We start from the raw sequence: 22468 nt of genomic DNA on the forward strand, positions 1-22468 counted from the left end.
AATTACCCCACCCCTCCCCATCTTCTGGCTGATTTAGCCCCAGCCATTGGTCAGCACCTCTGACAAAAGCAGCCTGGTGACCATGAACACCAAAAGCATATGTGCCCCCAGATCTGTCTCTTCGCTGGCTACAGCAGTGACATCACCAAAACATCCGCAACAGCTGGAGCTAGGAAGAGAGGATCTAACAGAACAAGACAGTGGGCCTGGTCTCAGGGAAGGTGTTTCACAAAGGTGTTTTGACGTTACAAAAACAAAAAAGCTTAGTTGAGTTTTCACTTGGCCCCAAAGTAATTGCTGTCAGGGAAAACCACCAATTCAAATCCATTTGCCTCCAGAGACTGCCTTAACCTACTCCAGATCCCCTCGTCTTGTACCCTAGAGCTGACTGTGTTAGGGCCTCGGATGTAAGGCACCTGTGCGTACTGATCATGCACGTCCGCCAAAAGCACCACCTTTCCTGTATCGCTCTGGCTCTCATTGGCCGCCTGAGTGTTTCAGAATTTAGTGACGAGCTCAGCAGAAGTGAAAACTAAAACCAAAAAGTTTTCTTTTCTTATGCCCTTATTGTCCAAGTAACAAACATCAAAGAAAAAAAAAAGTCTATCAAAGCGTGCAGGTACTAAGAACTGTCAAAACTTCGCATTTGTCAAGCGGAGGCAACTGTGAAGAGTCAAGACAAAGCAGCAGCAGACGGGGAGCTACCAGTTGACACACGGAGTCCTGACAGGGCTCCTGGAAGGCCGATGGAGTGACCTCCTGACGTAAATCTGGTTCTTGCTCTGTGGGCCGGTCCAGCCTCGGAAAACAAAATTAGAACAGAGCCTCTCAAACTTACAGTCTGTATGAGGATTCCCAGGAAGGCCTGCTATAACACAGATTCCAGGGCCCTGTCCCCAGAGATGTTGACTCTGTGAATTGGGGATAGGGCCTGGGAGTCTGAATTTTAACAAGCTCCCAGGTGATGCTGTCACTGATGTCGCCAGACCGAGGACCACAGTCTGAGCAGCACTGCATAAGGACTACCCAAATGGCTGAGGAATGCAATAAGCTTTCCTGCTGGCTAGCCAAAAGGAACTACTCATCCTCTTGCAAACCTGTCTCTCCTCCTGCATTCCCCACCTCAGGAACAGCAGGGTCCCCATCCATCCCTACATGCCAGGCACTCTGCCAGGTCTGAAGACACCTCTCAGGAAGACAGGCAAGTCCCCACTCTCACCAAGTCTTCATTCCAATAAACATGGATGCAAGATCATTTCAGACTATGATACACTCATGGCAGGAGGCAGGCAGGATGATGTGACAAACAGGGACCGAGGGAGGACACTTTAGGTGGGAAAGATCTCCTGAGTACTTAAACGTTTGAGCTGAGATCTGAGATGCCAGGAAGGGCATTCAAGGTGGAGGGATGACAAATGTCATAGCTGGGAAGTGGGACAGAGTTTGGTGACCTTCAAGATTGTCTAATCAAACCTTTTTAATCTACAGATAAGGTAACTAAGCTAAAGCAACTTTTCAAGGTGATCCAGCTAAGCAGTGAGGAGTGTCCGGTGTGAGTGGGGGACAGTGGAAAGTGGGAGATGAATCAGTAAGTTTCGAAATCATTTTCTGTTCATTTGTCATTTTTATAAAGTCATTATCTAGCAATCTTTTTTTTTTTTTTTTTTTTGCGGTACCCGGGCCTCTCACTGTTGTGGCCTCTCCCGTTGCGGAGCACAGGCTCCGGACACGCAGGCTCAGCGGCCATGGCTCACGGGCCCAGCTGCTCCGCGGCCTGTGGGATCTTCCCGGACCGGGGCACGAACCCGTGTCCCCTGCATCGGCAGGCGGACTCTCAGCCACTGCGCCACCAGGGAAGCCCTCTAGCAATCCTTTTTACCTTATAGATCTGGCTTTGGTGTAAAAATTAGCCAAGACTTTCTCATTCTAAGACTTTTATCTGTGATTTCTTCTTATATTGTTGTGATTTTACTTTTTACTCCAAATCATTCATCCGCCTGTAATCGGGCTAAAGCTGACATTGGCTGCGTTAGTGGGTGATGTTGGGAATCTGGCTAAATTCCATCTCCTAATAAAAAATGGCTTAAACATAGGGTGGCACAATGGTTGTGATGTGTTCTCATGCACTTGTGTCCCCTTCTCCATTCTCCTTCCCCTCCCCCTGATCACATCCCTTCCCCCGCATTGACTCCCAATAAGATCTTTGGTTTTGTTACATGATTCAGGCCACACAAAAGCCGATCCAAGACTTCCGATAGAAGAAACCAAGTTTTAACTTCCACTCAAGCTCCGTTTATGGGGCCTGGGGGAGATGTGATGGGGAGAAGGATGAGACGTGTACCCTGCCTGCCTGGTCAGTATTTTCAAATTTGAACTTGGCCTTTTGCACAGACTAACAACCAAGGAAAGTCTAAAATTAGTTTGAACGGTTCACAATAGTGAGAAACACTGTAATGTCTTTGCAAGCAAGGCTCCTGATACCTTCGGGCTATTCAGCAAATGACCTTGGTGGGTTGACAATAAATATCTCGCAGGGTCACAATTCATTCTTTGATTTTTTTTTTTCCATTCAGTCTTCTGGAGAGGAAGGGCTGTGGCTTTTAAAATATAATGACAATTTTCATGGCTTGGATTAGAAAAAAACTCTAGTCAGGGTTCCTGCTCATGAATAAATAATTCAAAGACAGCTTATGTATTGAAGATGTGGTTATTAGCAATTGGATTCTGACCATGCTGACTATGTTATACAAACCTTTATAAATGTGACAGTCCCAAAGGGATGCATGTGGCAATATGTACTGTGTGCCTTTTCTTGCTGGGACCTTGAAATGACCAATGAAAGAGACAGATCTCTGGCAGTTCAACCAAGGGGCAAAAGGGAATATTAAATTCAGTCTGTCTGGTATAATCCAATAGTTGATTTATTGTTTTAAACTCACATGATCACAAGTCACATAATAAAAACAATAAAAATAAGTAATTGTTTCCATGGAATTAAAAGCCAAGACAATTTTTCAGAAGAAGAATAATGATGGCTCTTGCTTTATGAAATATTATAATATATTAAAAGGCTAGAGGGATTAAAGAGAATGGAGCTGGCCCAGGAATGGCAGATTAATGGAATAAAAAGAACCCACAAACAGCAGACTCGAGTATAAGTGAGAAATACGTATATAATAAAGAAGACATTTAAATCAGTGGGGAAAAGGATGAATTAATCAACAAATCATGTTGAAGCAACTGTCTCACCATCAGTAAAAAGTAAAGTTATTCCTATCTTATTCCTTACAGGAAAATAAATTCTAGACTTTAATCCTAAAACTACTGAAATATAAGAAACATCATAGATAAGTGTTTGAGATGAAGGTGTTCTTTCCAAGGACGACATCAAGGTCAGAAATTATAAAGTAAATGAATGTTAGATGTGATTTCATAAAAATTATAAAATTTTGTATGAGAATTTAAAAGAACCCATATACAAAAATCAAAAAAGAGATAAAGGCTAATGCATTTTGGAGACTAATGTTAATATGATTTCATTTTACTCACAGGCTGATGAGGCCTGTGGTAAGGGTTCCGTATCTTATTCCATAAAAATATATTGGGTTCTATCTGGGTGCTGAGCAGACAACTGATATGTTTTTCTTTATATTTTGCTGTACCTTTGAATTTCACTCTTGCAATGATCATACATTCCTTCCTTTTATTATCAGCAAAAGTAATACAGCTATTAAAATTGCCTACTGGTCCCATATGTGAGCATTTCTTGGAAATTCTCGCATCACAAATGTCAGATACTCAACACAGCTAAGGATCTTATAAAAAGAAATCTGAGTTTAATTTGGCTAGGACGTCAAAGTACCTGGAGGTTTCCTAATCACTGGGGTGTAGCAGCTAATATTTCAACATTTTCTTCAACGCCTTATAGAATTTGCTTATCATTCATATAAAAAGTAATGATATTCCATTTTGTGGAGTCACTATATAGCCCTAACTATTGCAATTAGGAAATATATTAGTCAAATATACAAGTATCAAGATGATTGCATTGCAAAATTTATTTGTTTTGACAAGAGACCAGTCAATCTGTCTAAATAATTCATATCTCATTGCATGAGAATACGCATTCAAAGACTATTTGATAAGGAGAATTATATCTTAATAAACATGAAATCAAATTCTAATGCTTTTCCATTTAACTTTGCACTGAGAATAATTTTTCTTAGAGCACATCTGGAATTTTGAAAAATGTTAAAATAAATAGCAATTCCTGACATATTTCTTAATATTTTCTACTTCAAGGAACTACGAATCATCACTGTGGCACATCTCCACATGGTCCAAACTTTCCAGAGCCCACAAGAATATACTTAGAGTAAAAGAGGCAGTGATGATAGTAATTGACATCTTTCTAGACTAATTATGTCATTTGGAGGAAACAGTGTCCTGGAGAAAGCATGGCTATGGTGACAGTGCTGGGGTTCAATCGGGCTCCCCCACTCAGAGTCTCCCTGTTCTTGGGCAGATTACTTGTTCTCACCAGTTTGTTTCCTCACCTGTAGGATGGGGAGAGTAGTATCTACTATGTGTTCAGTATTGAGGGGATGTATCTAAAGGCACATATTGGGCACTGAAAGAAAATGATGACTCCTATTGAGAATGGACACGGGGATGACATGGCTGCTATGCTGCCATCAGGAAGCTGGCTGAGTCTCTACCAAGAGCTCACGGGGGAACTATAACCTCAATGAATTTACTACCATCCGGGGGTGAGGCTGCTAAGCTCCAAACAGTGATCACAGGGAAGATGACTCACATTATTTAAGGTCAGTCAACAGTTAACTGATTGAAGGTAGAACATATTCATTTCTCGTGCCTGAAGTGATCATCTCTCTCAATCAGGCACCACCCTCCTTATTATTGAAATAACTCTATTTTGGGGAGGATGGACTCAGAACAAAGAGAGGCAGACTCATGAGGGAAGTGTCACCTGCATCACGGTGAGGCCAGTCACTGTCCTCACCTTACCGCAGATGCCACTTCACCAGAGCAGAGACACTCAGGGCCTCCCAGAGCTGGGGTCTCTCTCCAGGGTAGCACCCAATAAACCGCCTTTGCAACCTCTGAGCTTCCCTTTTTCGTTGTTCAAGGCTAGTGGTCCACCCTTACTACAGAGGTCTTCCCTAGCAAGAGAAATTATAATGCACTGGTCTCCACTTATTAAATTTCCATCATTTCCAATCCTTTCTCCCCAGGTATAGCAAGGTAACCTTGGTGAAAGTCCTGGGTGTTCCCTTAAATAATCAATCTCATCAACTGTGTGAGAATTTTAGCAGGATAACCAAAGAGAACTATCTTATTCCCTTGTTTCTAAGTCTTTGAAGGAATCTCACTGCTTCCCCATGCAATACTAAGTCATCTGTACTGTTGTTTCTGTTGATTGGATGGATGGATGGATGGATGAAAAATGGACAGATGGAATATGAAAAGAATATTGTAACACTGGACTGGATCAGCAATGAATGAATCCTCGGTATCTTATCTGACACCCAGAAAGATAAAAGGTAGGACAAAAGAAACTTGATCTTCTGACATACATTTATTGCCAGACTTTTGATTCAAGGAATGCAGAAGCAAAGAACCGCATTGAGCTGAAAGAGGAGAGAGTCTGTCTAGTCAAAAACAGCCTCTCATTCTTTCACTCTTCTTGTTCAAAAGTTCACCTTTTAAGCAAGAATATGATGAGGTTTAATACATTTTGGTCTCTAATAAGGAGTGAGTTGACTATACTCTGAGCCAGAGATCCAGCTCTGTCCAGATTGACCTTGAACAATTCACTCGGTTCTATTAAGTGTGTTTAAGCCCCCCCTCTCTGTAAGAAGAGGATGCTAACTTTAGCCCTCAATCCTCCCTCAGGAATGTGGTAAGGAAAGAGTAGTGGCATACAGGGTAGATGCAAGCTTCCTACAAAGAAAGGTCCATAAATGGATTTACACGATGAGCAGAAAGAAACAGGCAATATTCTCGGTATCGTGCTGCCATTCTTCCTTTAAAACACCCTTCTCTAGTTCAAGCTAATGGTGAACTGATAAATATGTGAAGCAGATTTAGGTCATGCTGCTATTTATTTTTTTTATTTTAATAGATCTTTATTAGAGTATAATTGCTTCACAGTACTGTGTTAATTTCTGTTGCACAACAAAGCGAATCAGCCCTATGCATACACATGTCCCTACATCCCCTCATGCTGCTATTTAAAATCAGGAACTCGCCTGCTGATAATTTTATTCTGAGGATTCATTCAGCACAACCCTGTCTTCTAGAAAAGAATGGGAAACGCAACCATGAAGGTTCATCTTGTTAAAAAATAATCCACACCTAGCATCACCTGGAGAGTCAGCCCCACCTTCCCAACTAGCCCTCTGAGTGATGCAATTTCTGTACATGTAATGTCACGGCAACTTGGTGTGAGCACGAGAGGGTTTTTCTAAAAAACCCAGGAGCGGTGGAAAGCAAGCAGCGACTCCCAGCTGGCCACTGGTCACACTATTCTCTGAGCCTGCAGAAAGCAACATTCTGCAACCAGTGGAGTCCTTGTGACAGTAACAGAGCTTTCTCCTGGGTTGTCATCAATTATGATGCTTAAGTGTATTATGTTTTAAAGAAAAATAAATAAGCATCTCTCTCTCTCTCTCTCTCTCTCTCTCTCATGGTGCAATGGAAACCAATCAAGTCAAATCATTTCAATACTGTCTTTGACAGTCTTCTAACAGGATACTTTCAAAATCGTTAAAGTAGAAAGAAAACATGTGAATAACCTGAAGTGCCCAGCACTGCTCATTTATCAGACCATATACTGCTCTTATCTCCCTTTTCTCCAGATCAAGAAAGAAAAGATTAATATTTTTAATTTAGTAAAGAGCATGTTAAATGTATCTTTGGGAACCTCTGCACACACACACACACACACACACACACACACACACACACACACAGCATCTATGTTTTGGAGACACAGCCCTGGAACACTGCCTCACCCACCATGTGGAAATTCTCCAATTTCTATATATAACCACCGCAGTTCACAGGCACACACACCCCAACCCATCCACAGGCACCTATCAGCTCATCATGCTTGCAGAAATTGTAATGCTGTAACAATGCCCTGAATTTGAGAAATTCACAAGCCCAGAGATGGTTTCCTGACAATGAAAAAGGGCTGGTGCAGCCCGCGGCGGCACCTTCACACCAGGGCAGGCTCTGCCCAGCTCTCTGGCGTGTGATCTGCATGTCTAATAATGGAACAGGTTTGTGGGATCAGCCGCTTACCTTGGAATGCTGCAGCAGAAGTATCTGCTCGTCCAGCTCTTGGCGCTTGCCTTCTATTTCCGTCTGCCTCTTTCTTTTTTCCTTGAAAATAAAAAGAGAGAAAGAGAGGCTGTAAGAGTGGGTGGGTGTTGGCTCCAGGAATTTGAAGGTAGGAAGTAGCAGCAGCTGTACACATCTGTAGAGACCCTTCCAGAGATGCTGGGCACACACACTGTTGTCACCTGCCCCTTCGTGTCTGGGTGTGTTGTAAGCAGCAGCCTTCTCTTAACATGTCTGCTGTGGGCTCGGTGAGTGGGAGAAATTCTCTTCACTCAGCCAAGCTGCAACAATTTAATCCAGAAGAAAAGGCAGCTTCTACACACACACACACACACACACACACACACACACATACACACACACACATACACGCACACACACACGCACGCACACACACACAGAGTCATGTTCTGTGCAGTGTTAATTCAGAGACAAAGAATAAAAATGTCTCAATTGTGAAGACAGAGGTTGTTTCCAACTGCGAAGATGATAGAATAAACAGTGGGAAATTCTGGGGTTAGATTCCTGTTATCAAAATACTACATATAAATAATGCAATGCAATTTCAAATTTTATAGGACAAATCATCCAGTTGGACCTACCAAACAATGCAAATTAGATGGGTGATTTTTGTTTAAGTTCATCTTGGAGGGAGCACTTCATGTTGGGAGGGCTTGCTGAGGTTATGGTAAATGTGAAGTCTAGACTTGGTCTGCCTGGGTCCACCTCCCAGCTTTTCTATTTGCTACTTGTGTGACCTCTGACGAATCCTTTTACCTCCCTGGGTCTAAGTCTTCTCTCGCATAAAGAGGAGGTAAGAATTGTACCTAAACCATATGGCTGGGGCATGGATTAAATGAGATGATATATGTAAAGGACCTAGAACAATGACCTGGCACACAGTAAATGCTCAATAAATATTATTTGCCATTACACTTACTGTCACATGTTTACTTCTAGGCAATGCCTAGAAACTGGTTTTAAAGGGATGTATTTCCCTTGTATTCAGAGCATAACTGTTCCATTGGAGTGTATGCTTATTATTTTTCTTCTCTATACATCTCCAATATAGACAATAAACATCACATAAAAGTGATTAATTGAAGAATAGAAAGGATTGCCCTTATGATAGCTTACTTGTTCAATGTTTTGTTTCCAAAGTGCATAAGGGGGTGGTTTTTTGAGACATTTACTGCAATGGATTATTTCCCTTTACTCACATATGCAGGGAAACTTGTTGGACAAGACATAATGGCATTTTACACTACAACAGCCAAATCCTGGAGAAGACAATAATGTAAAAGCCTGGTTGTTCTGCTCTGTGTTAAGGGAAGCTTTTATTTTATGTAGTTGCTATGTTTCTGGGGATGTGCTTGTACCACTGCTATACAAATCAACATAGTAATAATTTACGTTATAACCAAGTTTTTCTGTGTAATGCACAGACTTTTAAGAAATAGTAGCTTATAATCTCAAGCCACTGGGACATAATATCTAAGTCAGGGACATAACCTCTCTGGCAAAGTGAGGCCTGAGGACATTTTAGGAACTTACTATTTACCAAAGAACTCCAATCCACGGGGCATCACTGATGCTGCTAATCCCAGAGGATGTCCAAGAACACACAATATATGGCAGCAGATGGGAAAAGTGAGGACCACTGAGGAGAGCCCACCTATCCAGCAACTCAAAGGAATGTAAGTAAGTGCAGCCACTATGGAAAACAGTCTGGAGGTTCCTCAGAAAACTAAAAATAGAATTATCATATGAATCCTACTCCTGGGCACATACCCAGACAAAACTATAATTCAAAAAGATATACACACCCCTAAGTTCATAGCTGCACTATTCACAATAGCCAAAACGTGGAAACAACCTAAATGTCCATCAACAGATGAATGGATAAAGAAGATATGGTACATATACACGATGGAATACTACTCAGCCGTAAAAAAGAATGAAATGATGCCATTTGCAGCAACATGGGTAGACCCTAGAGATTATCATACTAAGTGAAGTAAGTCAGAAAGAGAAAGACAAACACCATATGATATCACATATATGTAGAATCTAAAATATGGCACAAGTGAACTTATCTGCAAAACAGAAACAGACTCACAGACATAGAGAACAGACTTGTGGTTGCCAAGGGGGAGGGAGGTGGGGGAGGGAAGTATTGGGAGTTTGGGATTAGCAGATGCAAACTATTATATATAGAATGGATAAACAACAAGGTCCTACTGTATGGCACAGAGAACTATATTCAATATCCCATGATAAACCATGATGGAAAAGAATATTAAAAAAATGAATGTCTATATGCATATAATTGAATCACTCTGCTGTATAGCAGAGATTGTAACAACATTGTAAATCAACTATACTTCAATAAAAAAATAAATAAAAATTTTAAAAGGTACCAAGGACAAAGCAAGGACCTCCAGAACCAGCCACTATCTCTTTATTCTAGAATTTCTCAACAGTAGGTTTACTGGACTTTATCTTTCATTCCCACAGTCTATCAAGGTACGGAGTTGTCCTATATTTAAATCCAGAATCAAGACATAGTATGTCGGGGACTTCCTTGGTGGCACAGTGGTTAAGAATCTGCCTGCCAATGCAGGGGACACGGGTTTGAGCCCTGGTCCAGGAAGATCCCACATGCCGAGAAGCAACTAAGCCCATGTGCCACAACTACTGAGCCTGTGCCCTAGAGCCCAGGAGCCACAATTACTGGGCCTGCGTGCCACAACTACTGAAGCCTGCACGCCTAGAGCCCATGCTCTGCAACAAGAGAAGCCACTGCAATGAGACGCCCACACACCACAACGAAGAGTAGCCCCCACTCGCTGCAACTAGAGAAAGCTCGCGTGCAGCAACGAAGACCCAACGCAGCAATTAATTAATTTTTTAAAAAAGAATCAAAGAAAAACATAGTATATCACGGGTACAAGATGCTGATGACTCAATAATTCCATCCATGTTAACTGAGTGCTGTGTGTGCTACAGACTGAATGTTTGTGTTCTCCCCAAAATTCGTATTTTGAAACTTAATCCCCAAGGTGATAATGGTATTAGGAGGTGGGACTTTTGGGAGGTGATTAGGTCATGAGGGTGGAGCTCATGAATGAGATCAGTGCTCTCATAAAGAGACCCCAGAGAGCTCTTTCACCCCTTCCACAGTGTGAGGACACAACAGCAAGACAGCTGCCTGTGAACCAGGTGCAGGCCCCCACTAGACACCAAATCGGTGGGTGCCTTGATCTTAGACTTCTAAGACTTCTTAGAACTGTGAGAAAAAAATTTCGGTTGTTTATAAGCCACCCAGTCTATGGTATTTCATTAGAGAAGACTGAATGTACAAAGACAATGTTCTAATTACAGATCTGGTCATTTGCAAATCCTTCCTAGGCTTTCCCACCTCTGAGCCTTTGTTCATATAAAGTTCTCACTCTGCACATTGCCCTCCATCATATTGGTGAACCATGCTTTGAACAGAAGAAATATCACCAGATGGTACAAGCAGGGAATCTTTATATGAGTAGGACTCATTGGTGGTCACTGTGAACAGATATGATCATGAAAGATGCAGGTTTTAAGTTAGTTCTTTAAGGAACTAACCAAGGTAGGAATTAGGTCAATACAGATTAATGGGCAGCACATTCCAAGGAATGTGTGAGTAAGGGCAGAAATACACTGCATATTCCAGGGACAACGAGGAGAGAAATAAAACTCAGGTGCAGGGCTTGCCTTTAGGAATAGAGATCGATGATTCAAAAGACTGGCCAGGACTAGACCTCTGAGGGCCTTGGATGCCAGGCTAAGAAGCTTGGATTTTATTACACGGACAATGTAACCTCATTGTAGGGTGCTAAGCAAGAGAGTAATACGGTGAAATGGCATTTTAGGAACATTATCTGGCACTGGTGTATAGGATGGATTAATAGGAATTGGGATACATTTCCTGTAAATGGCCAGATAGTAAACATTCTAGGTTTTGTGGGACATACAGTCTCTGTTCCAACTACTCAATGCTGCCATTGCAGTACAAAAACAGCTGTAGACAATCTATAAATAAATGAGCGTGTCTGTGTTCTAATGAGCCTTCATTGACAAACACAGGTGGGGGCCAGATTTAGCCCATCTTCATAGTTTGCTGACCTCTGGATGAAAAGATCATTACATGTCTTAGAAAGAAGTCCTACACTGTTCGTGGGAATGTAAATTGGTACAGCCACTATGGAAAACAGTCTGGAGGTTTCTCAAAAAACTAAAAATAGAATCACCATATGATCCAGCAATCCCACTCCTGGGCATGTATCCAGACAAAACTATAATTTGAAAAGATACATGCACCCCAGTGTTCACAGCACCACTACTTACAATAGCCAAGACATGGAAACAATCTAAATGTCTACTGACAGATGAATAGATAAAGAAGATGTGCTGTGTCTGTATATATACAATGGAATATATATATATATACATATACACAATAGAATACTACTCAGCCATAAAAAAGAATAAAATAATGCCATTTGCAGAAACATGGATGGATCTAGAGATTATCGTACTAAGTGGTCAGAAAGACAAATACGATATGATATCACTTATGTGTGGAATCTAAAATATGACACAAATGCACTTATTTACCAAGCAGAAACAGATGCACAGACATAGAGCAAAGACTTGTGGTTGCCGGGGGGAGGGGTAATGGGGGAGGGATGCATTGCCACGATGGGGGGGTGGGGGAGTTCGGGGTTAGCAGATGCCAACTATTCTACATAGAATGGATAGACAACAAGGTCCTACTGTATAGCACAGGGAAATATACTCAATATCCTGTGATAAACCATCATGGAAAAGAATATGAAAAAGAATATATATATATATATATATATATATATATATCTCTGAATCACTTTGCTGTACACCAGAAATTAACATTACATTGTAAATCAACTATACCTCAGTAAAAAATACATTTTAAAAATGTCTTAGGAGGATGCAACATTCACCTGGGGTATGGTGGGGATGGATGAACTAACAAGCCCATCCTAGCTCAGAGCTGTTCCACTCAGATTGGGAAGAAAAGGACAAATACAAATAGAGTTGATGAGGCTCAGGTCTAATAAGATCTAGAAGGTGGGGCAATATGGTATCTTGGCTCTGAGCCACACAGAGAGTGCTGGTGCAGGAACGGGCAACAGGGGGAAAGTGGTGCTTTCCCACTTATTCTGTATTCACATCTTCCCTGAGGAAACTTCATATTGGGTTGAAGGTAGAAATCAAACAGTTGTTAACATATGCAACCAGGGGCTTCCCTGGTGGCGCAGTGGTTGAGAGTCCGCCTGCCGATGCAGGGGACGCGGGTTCGTGCCCCGGTCCGGGAGGATCCCGCGTGCCGCGGAGCGGCTGGGCCGGTGGGCCGTGGCCGCTGAGCCTGCGCGTCCGGAGCCTGTGCTCCGCAACGGGAGAGGCCACAGCGGTGAGAGGCCCGCGTACCGCAAAAACAAAAACAAAAACATATGCAACCAGGCATCAGTATCAGCATGTTCTCATCTGTGTTCTATCTGATGAAGACTCTGGGCTTAGCCCTGCCACAAGGCTAAGGCTATGGCTATCGTGGGATCCTTTATGTCCCCTTCCACAGTGATGGAGTTAGGTCTTGAAATCACTCCTGACTGGACAAGAGGTAAGATGTGCAATCAGCCTGTGTACAGAGTTAGATATGAGCCATAGTACAGCAAGTTCGAGGGGGCCACCATTGGCTTCCTGATGCTTGCTTGCTTGGTCCAGGCCTCACCTGGCGAGCTTGCTGCTTCCCAGACTTCTCCTTCCCTTAATCAAGGCAAAACCACTAGCTCTTGGGTTCTCTTCTCACTGCTTCTCAAATGTCTAAATGTAGACATTCAGCCCACATGATTTTCTTTACCCTCATCAACTATACAACCTATACAATATCAGTATAGATAACTAGCAGATCTATATTTTCAGCCTAGATCTCTCCTTTGAGCTCCAGGTTCCCCTATCCAACTGCCAAATGTTCATGTCCAGTGCCTCAAACCTAACCCTTGAGTCATCCTCTCGGCCATCCCTCCTCCCCTACTCTCACACCTGTTCCTTCTGTATTCCTCATCTCAGAAAATGACATGACCTAAGTTGGAAATCTGATTTATTCTAGACACTCCACTGTCTTAAAAGACCAAGTCCTGATGATACTGCTCGTCATTTTCCACGCCTTCTACGTCCCCACTAGAACCTTTATTACAACCTTAACATTCCCTCCTTTATCTTCCCACCCCCCCCACGTAGACTACTCTACATGAGTATCTTTCTCATGCTATAGCGCTGAACTGTTCATACTCTCTTTCCACCTGGATTACTGCAGTGGTTTCCTCACTATCCTTCCTGCCTCTGAGGCTTGGCTCTGAGTAAGTCACCCTCTGCTTTAGTGATATCCTAAAATGGAAATCTGACTGCTTCCGTCCCTGGCCTAAAATCCCAGAAATGTCTCTCTTCGCCTACAGTGCAAATAGTTAAGTTCCTTCCCATGGCCAAGAGGGCCCTCCGTATCTCACGGTTTCATCTCAAGCCATGACCCCCCTAATCATATGCTCCAACCTCAACACATGATCTGAAGTGTCCTGATCTCAGGTGGGTTCATGCCATCCTGGTTTTGCTCTTACTGCTTCCTCTAACAATAATGGATTTCCCTCACTCCTTCATCTAATGAAAACCTTTTTCTCTTTGACAACACAGCTTAAATATCCATAAAGCTTGAGCAACCACCTGCCCAGTCTTTCTTCCATCAGAGGACCCACATACCCTCACTATAAATGGTGGTGGAAATGCCAGTTATGATTAGTCACATATAGTCCAGCTCATTCCTGCCACCAGGACTTGTGTGTGATACAGGTTAGGACAATCAAACTACCTTATCTCATTGCAGTACGGACTGGTCCAAGGAGCAGCTAAAGGACCAAAGCAGAACCAAGAAGAGACATTTCTAGGAATAGACACATGAATACTGGGAGAGAAAAGCTCCCTTTTCACTAAGGTTAAGCTGGGATGATGTCTATCTGAGTGGCAATTTTCCCAAGCCACATGGAAGAAACACATCCATGCTGGAGAAAGGTTAACCCACACAGAGAAGCAGAGCTGGAAGACAGAGAAAGGAGGATCCAAGTGAGATTGTTTGAGTCCCAGATCTAGTTATGCATGAAGCCAGAACCATCCGTGGGCTTCATAAATTATATACACTCATAACCTCCCTTCTGCTTAAGCTAGTTTGAGTGGTGTTTCTCTCACTTGCAGCTCAAAGAGTTCTGACAAGTAGAGAGGACTTCTCTGCTCCCTCCAAAGATATTTCATCACCCCTTCCTTCTTTCTTCCCTTCATGGGCTGTGGATCTTTCTACATTAGTACCTTGAGCACTTTAGGACTTTATGCACTTAACTGTTTACACATCTTCTCCCTCTACCAAACTATGGACATCTTGAGGACAAGGATATTGGCTCATGCATCTCCAAAGTCTAGACTGTTGCATGGTAGAGACATGTAACAGACACTCAGTAAGAATCTTTGAATGAGATACTTGTTCTCCTCCCATCATGTTCCTGTCTGTCCAGATCCCTCATTCAAATGCATCATGAATCTGCACTCATGATTTCAATGGCAGTAAAATACCTCACTGAAAACACATTAGCCGTCAGTCCACAAAACCAGAAGTATCTTTCTGTTAAAGATGTCAGCCCATATGGAATAAACCTTTATGGCTTTGCACAGAAGACAAGAGTTGAGAAATCTCATTCTGGGAAAGAATCATGGAAAGCTCACTCTGGGGAGAAAGGCTGGGGGAAATAGAAATTCCAGGGAAAGCATAACGAGCTGACAGTAGCAAACTATTCAGGGGGAATGTGCCTCAAGAGACATCTGGAATGAAGTGACCTCAATCCATTAGGAAGATTTCCAGATCCTTCCACGATCTGGGAGGCCTAGCAAGCCACTTTCATCATCTTTCTGCGAATTACGTATTATCCTGGCAAGTATTTTCTGGAAGTATTGCAACATTATGAAACTGTAAACTCTTAGTGTAGATAGGAGCCACCATATAGAATGGAGGACACTGTTCGAAGGCGGCTAATAAGTATGATGGGAAGACAGGTATTAGAAGTAGTTAGGAAGCCCATGTCCACCCTGGTGCAGCTTTAGGCAGACTCCCTCTTCTCTCCAGTTTAATGCTGCTGTAGAACCAATGCCATTTATATGTCTGAGGAAACAAAAGGAAGACGGTCAGTCTGAAAACTGAGAACTTGAGTGACCAGGTATAAAACAATAAAGAGGTGCCCACTCAGCTTAGTCCAACTGCCTGTCCAGCTAACTTGAATGCTGTATTTGCTCAGCAAGACACATCCCCATTAGAGATCAGTTATCTGATCTCAATGCCATTAGATATTAAGACCCTCTCTCCTGGCTCTGACTTCAAGGTCACCCATTATGATTTTGATTATATTCAGGCTTTGAAAGTAGTTACCTAAATGGAGAGATAACACTCGTTAAGCTCCCTGCAATGTCATCCACTATAAATAAACTGGCACTTGGGTTTGTAGTTGAGTGTACTAAAAAGTTTTAAGTTCATATGTAGTTTTCTGATCTTACAAAACTAAGTAACAGAATCTAGAGTCAGTTTAAAAAGCTTGGTCAAGGGCTTCCCTGGTGGCGCAGTGGTTGAGAGTCCGCCTGCCGATGCAGGGGACGCGGGTTTGTGCCCCGGTCTGGGAAGATCCCACATGCCACGGAGCGGCTGGGCCCGTCAGCCATGGCCGCTAAGCCTGCGCGTCCGGAGCCTGTGCTCCGCAACGGGAGAGGCCACAACAGTGAGAGGCCCGCGTACAGCAAAAAAAAAAAAAAAAAAAAAAGCTTGGTCAAAAGGACAAGTAAATTAGATTTCCTGTAATCACACTATTCTGCCTCGCCACGCACCCACCCAACTCTCAACATCACCACGTGGAGCAGAGAATTCTACAGCTATATTCATTCCTCATTGCTTAGTTTAGATCAGCATCTCCACGTAGGTAAATTCTCTTTTATTCACCTGACTACTTGGCCTTGAGCTTGCCAGCTTTTGGTAAAGGAGGGAAGTGCTTGCTTTGTATTTTTTTTTTTGTTTGTTTGTTTTTGTTTGTTTGTTTTTTGGTGCCCCGTGTGAGGACTTTGTATTGTTTTTAACAGAAATTATAAAGTCAACAGAAAGAATTTTAAATAGGAAAAGAAGACACTGATTAGTTCAAACTTCATGACTGGTTTTTGAAAGGATAATATAACACCTAAAATCTTAAGAAACACCATATAGAGCTTGGATGTAAAACTGTTACTAATTACACCTAACAGTTAATATTGCTAGTCTGTTACTGCCAAGTCAAATGCATAACACAGGAGAGTTTCAGCTTAAAGTCTTTAGTAGATACTTTATAATCCATATGAATTATATCTTAAGGCTATTTTTATGGTCTGCCCACACTGTTGCTCTTTAAATAATTGTTTAAACATATAGCTACATTTTTGCTTTAATGGTCATAATATCAAACTGTTTGCTAGGAGTGCTTCCCTTTAGCGGTCTTCTCTGGAGATCAAGAAGGAAAGTAGTCTGATACAGCTCTCATCAGAAAGTAAGATCTGCTTCTTGGTACCATACTGATAAGCCCACTATGGTGAAAAAAATGAGCACTGTCTGTACAAGGAGAATGGTTGAGAGCTCTGAGGAAGTCCCAAATGTCAGAAATTACATAATCAGATTCACCTGCAGAAGGTAGTCTCCCTTTCACCACCCTCAACGAGTTGTGATATTCCCCTCATGAAGCCACAGGAGCACTGAACTGGGACTCAGGACACGTGCCTTCATATGGGTGCTCTGCCACTAACCCCTCAGTGACTCAGACTAGTCCCTTATTGATTCTGGGCCTTAGATTCGGCACGTAATACGAGCAAGTTGGACCAGCTTCGCTCTATGGTTCCGCCTATCTCCAGGATTCTGCAGTGCTAAGGAGAGCAACTTCATGTGCTAGACAACCTACAAAATGCGAGAAAATATTTGCAGATGATGTGGCTGACAAGGGGTTAATATCCAAAATATATGAAAAGCTCATACAACTCAATATCAAAAAAACAACCCAATCAAAAAATGGGCAGAAGATTTAAATAAACATTTCTCCAAATAAGACATACAGATGGCCAACAGAAACATGAAAAGATGCTCAACATCACTAATCTTTAGAGAAATGCTAGTCAAAACCACAATGAGGTATCCCCTCACACTGGTCAGAATAGCCGTCATCAAAAATCTACAAACAATAAATGCTAGAGAGGGTGTGGAGAAAAGGGAACCCTCTTGCACTGCTGGTGGGAATGTAAATTGATACAGACACTATGGAGAACAGTATGGAGGTTCCTTAAAAAACTAAAAATAGAACTACCATATGGCCCAGCAATCCCACTACTGGGCATATACCCTGAGAAAACCATAATTCAAAAAGAGTCATGTACCACAATGGTCACTGCAGCACTATTTACAGTAGCCAGGACATGGAAGCAACCTAAGTATCCATCGACAGACGAATGGATAAAGAAGATGTGGCACATATATACAATGGAATATTAGCCATAAAAAGAAATGAAATTGAGTTATTTGTAGTGAGGTGGATGGACCTAGGGTCTGTCATACACAGTGAAGTAAGTCAGAAAGAGAAAAACAAATACCGTATGCTAACACATATATATGGAATCTAAAAAAACAGTACTGATGAAACTAGTGGCAGGGCAGGAATAAAGACGCAGACATAGACAACGAACTTGAGGACACAGTGGGGAAGGGGAAGCTGGGACGAAGTGAGGGAGTAGCACTGATATATATACACTACCAAATGTAAAATAGATAACTAGTGGGAAGTTGCTGCATAGCCCAGGGAGATCATCTCGACGCTTTTTGATGATCTAGAGGGATGGGGTAGGGAGGGTGGGAGGGAGGCTAAAGAGGGAGGGGATATGGGGATATATGTATATGTATAGCTGATTCACTTTGTTGTACAGCAGAAACTAACACAACTTTGTAAAGCAATTATACTCCAAGAAAGATATTAAAAAAAAAGAATGAAATATTGCCCTTTGCAGCAACATGGATGGATCTAGAGAATATCATACTAAGTGAAGTAAGTCAGCCAGAGAAAAACAAATACTATATGACTCAATTATATGTGGAATCTAAAAAATAATACAAGTGAATCTATACAAAACAGAAGCAGACGCACATAGAAAACAAACTTATGGTTACCAAAGGGGGAAGGTGGGGGGAGGAATAAATTAGGAATTTGGGAGTTACACATACACACTACTATATATAAAATAGATAAAAACAAGGACCTACTGTATAGCACAAGGAACTATACTCAATATTTTGTAATAACCTATAATGGAAAAGAATCTGAAAAAGATATACATAGATAGATATAGATATATCTGTATCACTTTGCCGTACACCTGAAACTAACACAATATTGTAAATCAACTATACATCTGTAAAAAATAAATTAAAAAAATGATGATAACAATAATAACAATAATAGCAACTAAGTTTACTGACTACTCGCTATGGGCCAGGCATTGTTCTAAGGATTCCCCTTCAGTTAATCCTCAGAACACTTTGAGGTAGGTACCTTTAATATTCCTGATTTTATGGATAAGAATACTCAAGTCTAGTCTAGGGTGAGTAAATTTGTTCAAGGTCATGAGCCAAGAAGTAGCCAAGTAGGGGTTGAAACTGAGACAGTCTGACTCCAGAGCACTTTATCATGGATAGAGATGTGCTCTGGCTGTTAAGATTTCTTTAGCTTTGAGTGAACTCCGTACAGGACACATGAAACATTATCTTGCCACCTTCACCTTCGAGTGCCAAAACTTCCCAGAACAAATGAGCTGTTGAAAATGCAAAACACTCTGGTGTCAAACCCCTCCACTCTTAAAACAAGAGGCCTCTTACAAAATCCAGGAGCATTTCCCAATCCCAAAGGAATAGGTCGAGGCTGGGTTGGAACCTTCATCAATGCCTGGTAAACCAATATATTCGTTTACTTCAATTTCCAGGGAAGACATTTCCAGGTGACTAAATGATATGATAAGGAGAGAAAATGCAAAATATTTCTCTCCCATTTGGACTTTTCATTGCAGAGGGACTACTTCCAATGAGGCAGCAGCTGGGAAAGCTCTCAATTTACCATGTTGGGCTCATAAGTGGAGAAAACTCTCTAAATCCAGTCTCCTCGATAACAGAATATATCTCCCTAAAATTAGATGACAGGAAGAGTAAGGAGCAGAGGTGTCCACTAAGTTGATGGTCCAATCCTAGGAAAGATGCTGCAAGGCCTAGAGGCAAGGTCCCTCGGCAGGAAGCAGGAACGGGACACTGCCTGGACCTTGCAATAAGCAGCTTTCCCATTGGCTCCTTGCAGGTCTCAGAGCAGCAGCCCACAGGACAGTAGAGGGGCTGGGGCGAACCTGAACATGGCAAAAATAGAAAGAGAACAGGATGTGCAGCATTTTGCTAACAACAAAGGACCCCGAACTCCAAAAGATTAACATAATTCCAGAGACAGACACACCTTTTAGAACTTTGGCCAATCACGTTTTTGTTTGTTTCTTTAGGTGCCAACACCAGGAGAGAATATCTATATCACCCAGATAAACACAGCATTTAAAAATATAATATAAATCAAACTAATAGATGTGTATGGTAGGAAAATTCAGACACTACACAAAGAAGTAAAATGAACAGCTGAATCTCCCTTCACCCCACCCCCATCAATTTCTTTTCTTTAGGTCTTATATGTATCCTACTTGGGAAAAAATATGAATATACCAACCTATTATCCATATGGATCTTTTATTCTTTACGTAAAAGCAATCATACTATAGACTTCCTGCTTTTCAGCTTACTTTCTTCTTACCTAGTGATGCATCTCTGAGATTTTTCTATGCCATTTTTCACATGGAGTCCCCCTTCACTCTCTGTAACTGCCGCATGGTAGTTCACAGATGACCCTTAACTTACTTTACAGGTCTGCTGCTGATAGATTATTTAGGCGGTTCCCAGTGTTTTACTTGCTATTATAAACAGGGCTACAAAGAATCTTCCTCTACGTACATGTACTTTCATGACAACATCCATAGGATACATTTCCAGAAGTAGAACTGCTGGGTCAAAGGATTTGAGCACTTAAAACTTTAATAGGGCCAAACTGCCCTCCCCCAAACATTTTCTCTGTGTTTTAAATGATATAAATCTGATTTGAAAGTAAGATTCAAGAAACTCATAAGAGTTTTGATGGTTTTTCCCCCCTTATTAGCTATATCTTTAGTAACCCTAAAGAATTTTAAGTGAAAGAAAATATTTACCACCTTGTTAATAACTGTAAGCTGTTCTTAAAACATACTCGGGTGATCTGTCCTCACCACAGACTATTACTCTGTGTTTTCAGGTTTAAAAAATGATGATTTTTTACCTTATGAACAGAAGTCTATTATGACTCCATCAGTTTTTTAGAAGTAATCAAATTTGTACCTCTTTTCCTTGCACTGTTAATGTTAAGAGTTATCCCATAGCTAAGTTGTGCCCATTTGTCCATAATGAAAGAGGGTCTATTCCTTCTGCTGTTGTTGCCATTCTCCATGGTTTAAAAGTACAAAATATTCCATCCACCAAGATAACTTCTGGATGGACTCAAGCAATGTAAAAACTGAAAACATGAGAAAATAGAGTGACTCTCCGACTTTAGGATGGGAAAGGACTTCAAAAACATAAAGTATAGAAAGAAACCACAAAGAACAAAACTGATAAATTTCATTACAAAACACTAAAACTTTGGTTTTTATGGTACCAACCATACATAACAACTCAAAGAAAAGTGGCAATCTGGGAAAAAAATATTTGCAACATATATGTCAAAAGGCTAAGACCTGTCATAAATAAAGGGTTCTTATAAATCAATATAATTTATAAAGAAAAATATAAACACTTCAATATAGAAAAAAAGAACAAAATATAGGGAAAATTTTCAACATTATTAATAACCAAAGAAATGCAAATTAAGCACTGAGGTGTCACTTCCACCTGTGAAAGGTATTCTACCCCCCCCCCAACAAGTATATTTTAAAATATCACGTGTTCTGTGTTGGGGAGGGTGTGGGAAAAAAAGACCCTCTCCTTAATCTCTGTCAGAATTATAACTAATAATTATAAAAGTATGACTCTATTGGAATTATAAATTGTCTTTCCAGAAGGCTATTTCAAAAGTTTTGATCGACTTTATCAGAAAGAGTTTATCCAGAGAAAATTACCTTCAATATGTTCAAAGATTTTTGTAAAGAATATTCAGTACAGAGCTACATGTAACATCAAAGAAAAACCAAATAGCAAATAATTGGTTAAATAAGATGGCATCTTATAAACCATCCAATGACTTCCTTTATCACTTGGAATAAAATCAAAGCAAGTCCATCCATGGTCCACTGCCTGCCTTTCTCTTGCCCCTCATCTTGTCCCTTCTCCTCCTCCTCACTTTGTACTCCAGCCACACTGGCCTTAACCAGAGATCTGCCATTAGAGCGGCATGGAGGGCAGGCAGGCAGGCAGGCAGGTTGGGATTTCACTAAGTCTGCCTCAGAATCAAGTGGAACTTTGCTTTCCTTGGTCAGTATCCTCCAGAGTTATAGCTGCAGTCTGGGGCAACATTCAAGATCTCTGGCTATTAATACCATGTCAGGAGGAGCTTCAAGATGGCAGAAGAGTAAGACACGATCACCTTCCTCCCCACAAATATATCAGAAATACATCTACATGTGGAACAACTCCTACAGAACACCTACTGAACGCTGGCAGAAGACCTCAGACCTCCCAAAAGGCAAGAAACTCCCCACGTACCTGGGTAGGGCAAAAGAAAAAAGAAAAAACAGAGACAAAAGAATAGTGAAGAGACCTGCACCAGTGGGAGGGAGCCGTGAAGGAGGAAAGGTTTCCACACACCAGGAGCCCCTTTGTGGGCGGAGACTG

General features: G+C 41.5%; 1 protein-coding gene across 2 annotated transcripts in view; it reads right to left on the reverse strand.

The window, feature by feature from the left end:
- Nucleotides 1-22468, reverse strand: part of PALM2AKAP2 (PALM2 and AKAP2 fusion) — a 638407-nt gene that overhangs the window by 265767 nt on the left and 350172 nt on the right. For both annotated transcript variants that reach the window (XM_060300637.2, XM_060300638.1), the window contains one exon: nucleotides 7330-7410. In XM_060300637.2, the coding sequence (XP_060156620.1) occupies nucleotides 7330-7410 (81 nt within the window). The remainder of the gene's footprint in view (nucleotides 1-7329; nucleotides 7411-22468) is intronic.

The sequence above is a fragment of the Globicephala melas genome, chromosome 6, assembly GCF_963455315.2.
Source record: "Globicephala melas chromosome 6, mGloMel1.2, whole genome shotgun sequence".
Lineage (NCBI taxonomy): Eukaryota > Metazoa > Chordata > Mammalia > Artiodactyla > Delphinidae > Globicephala > Globicephala melas.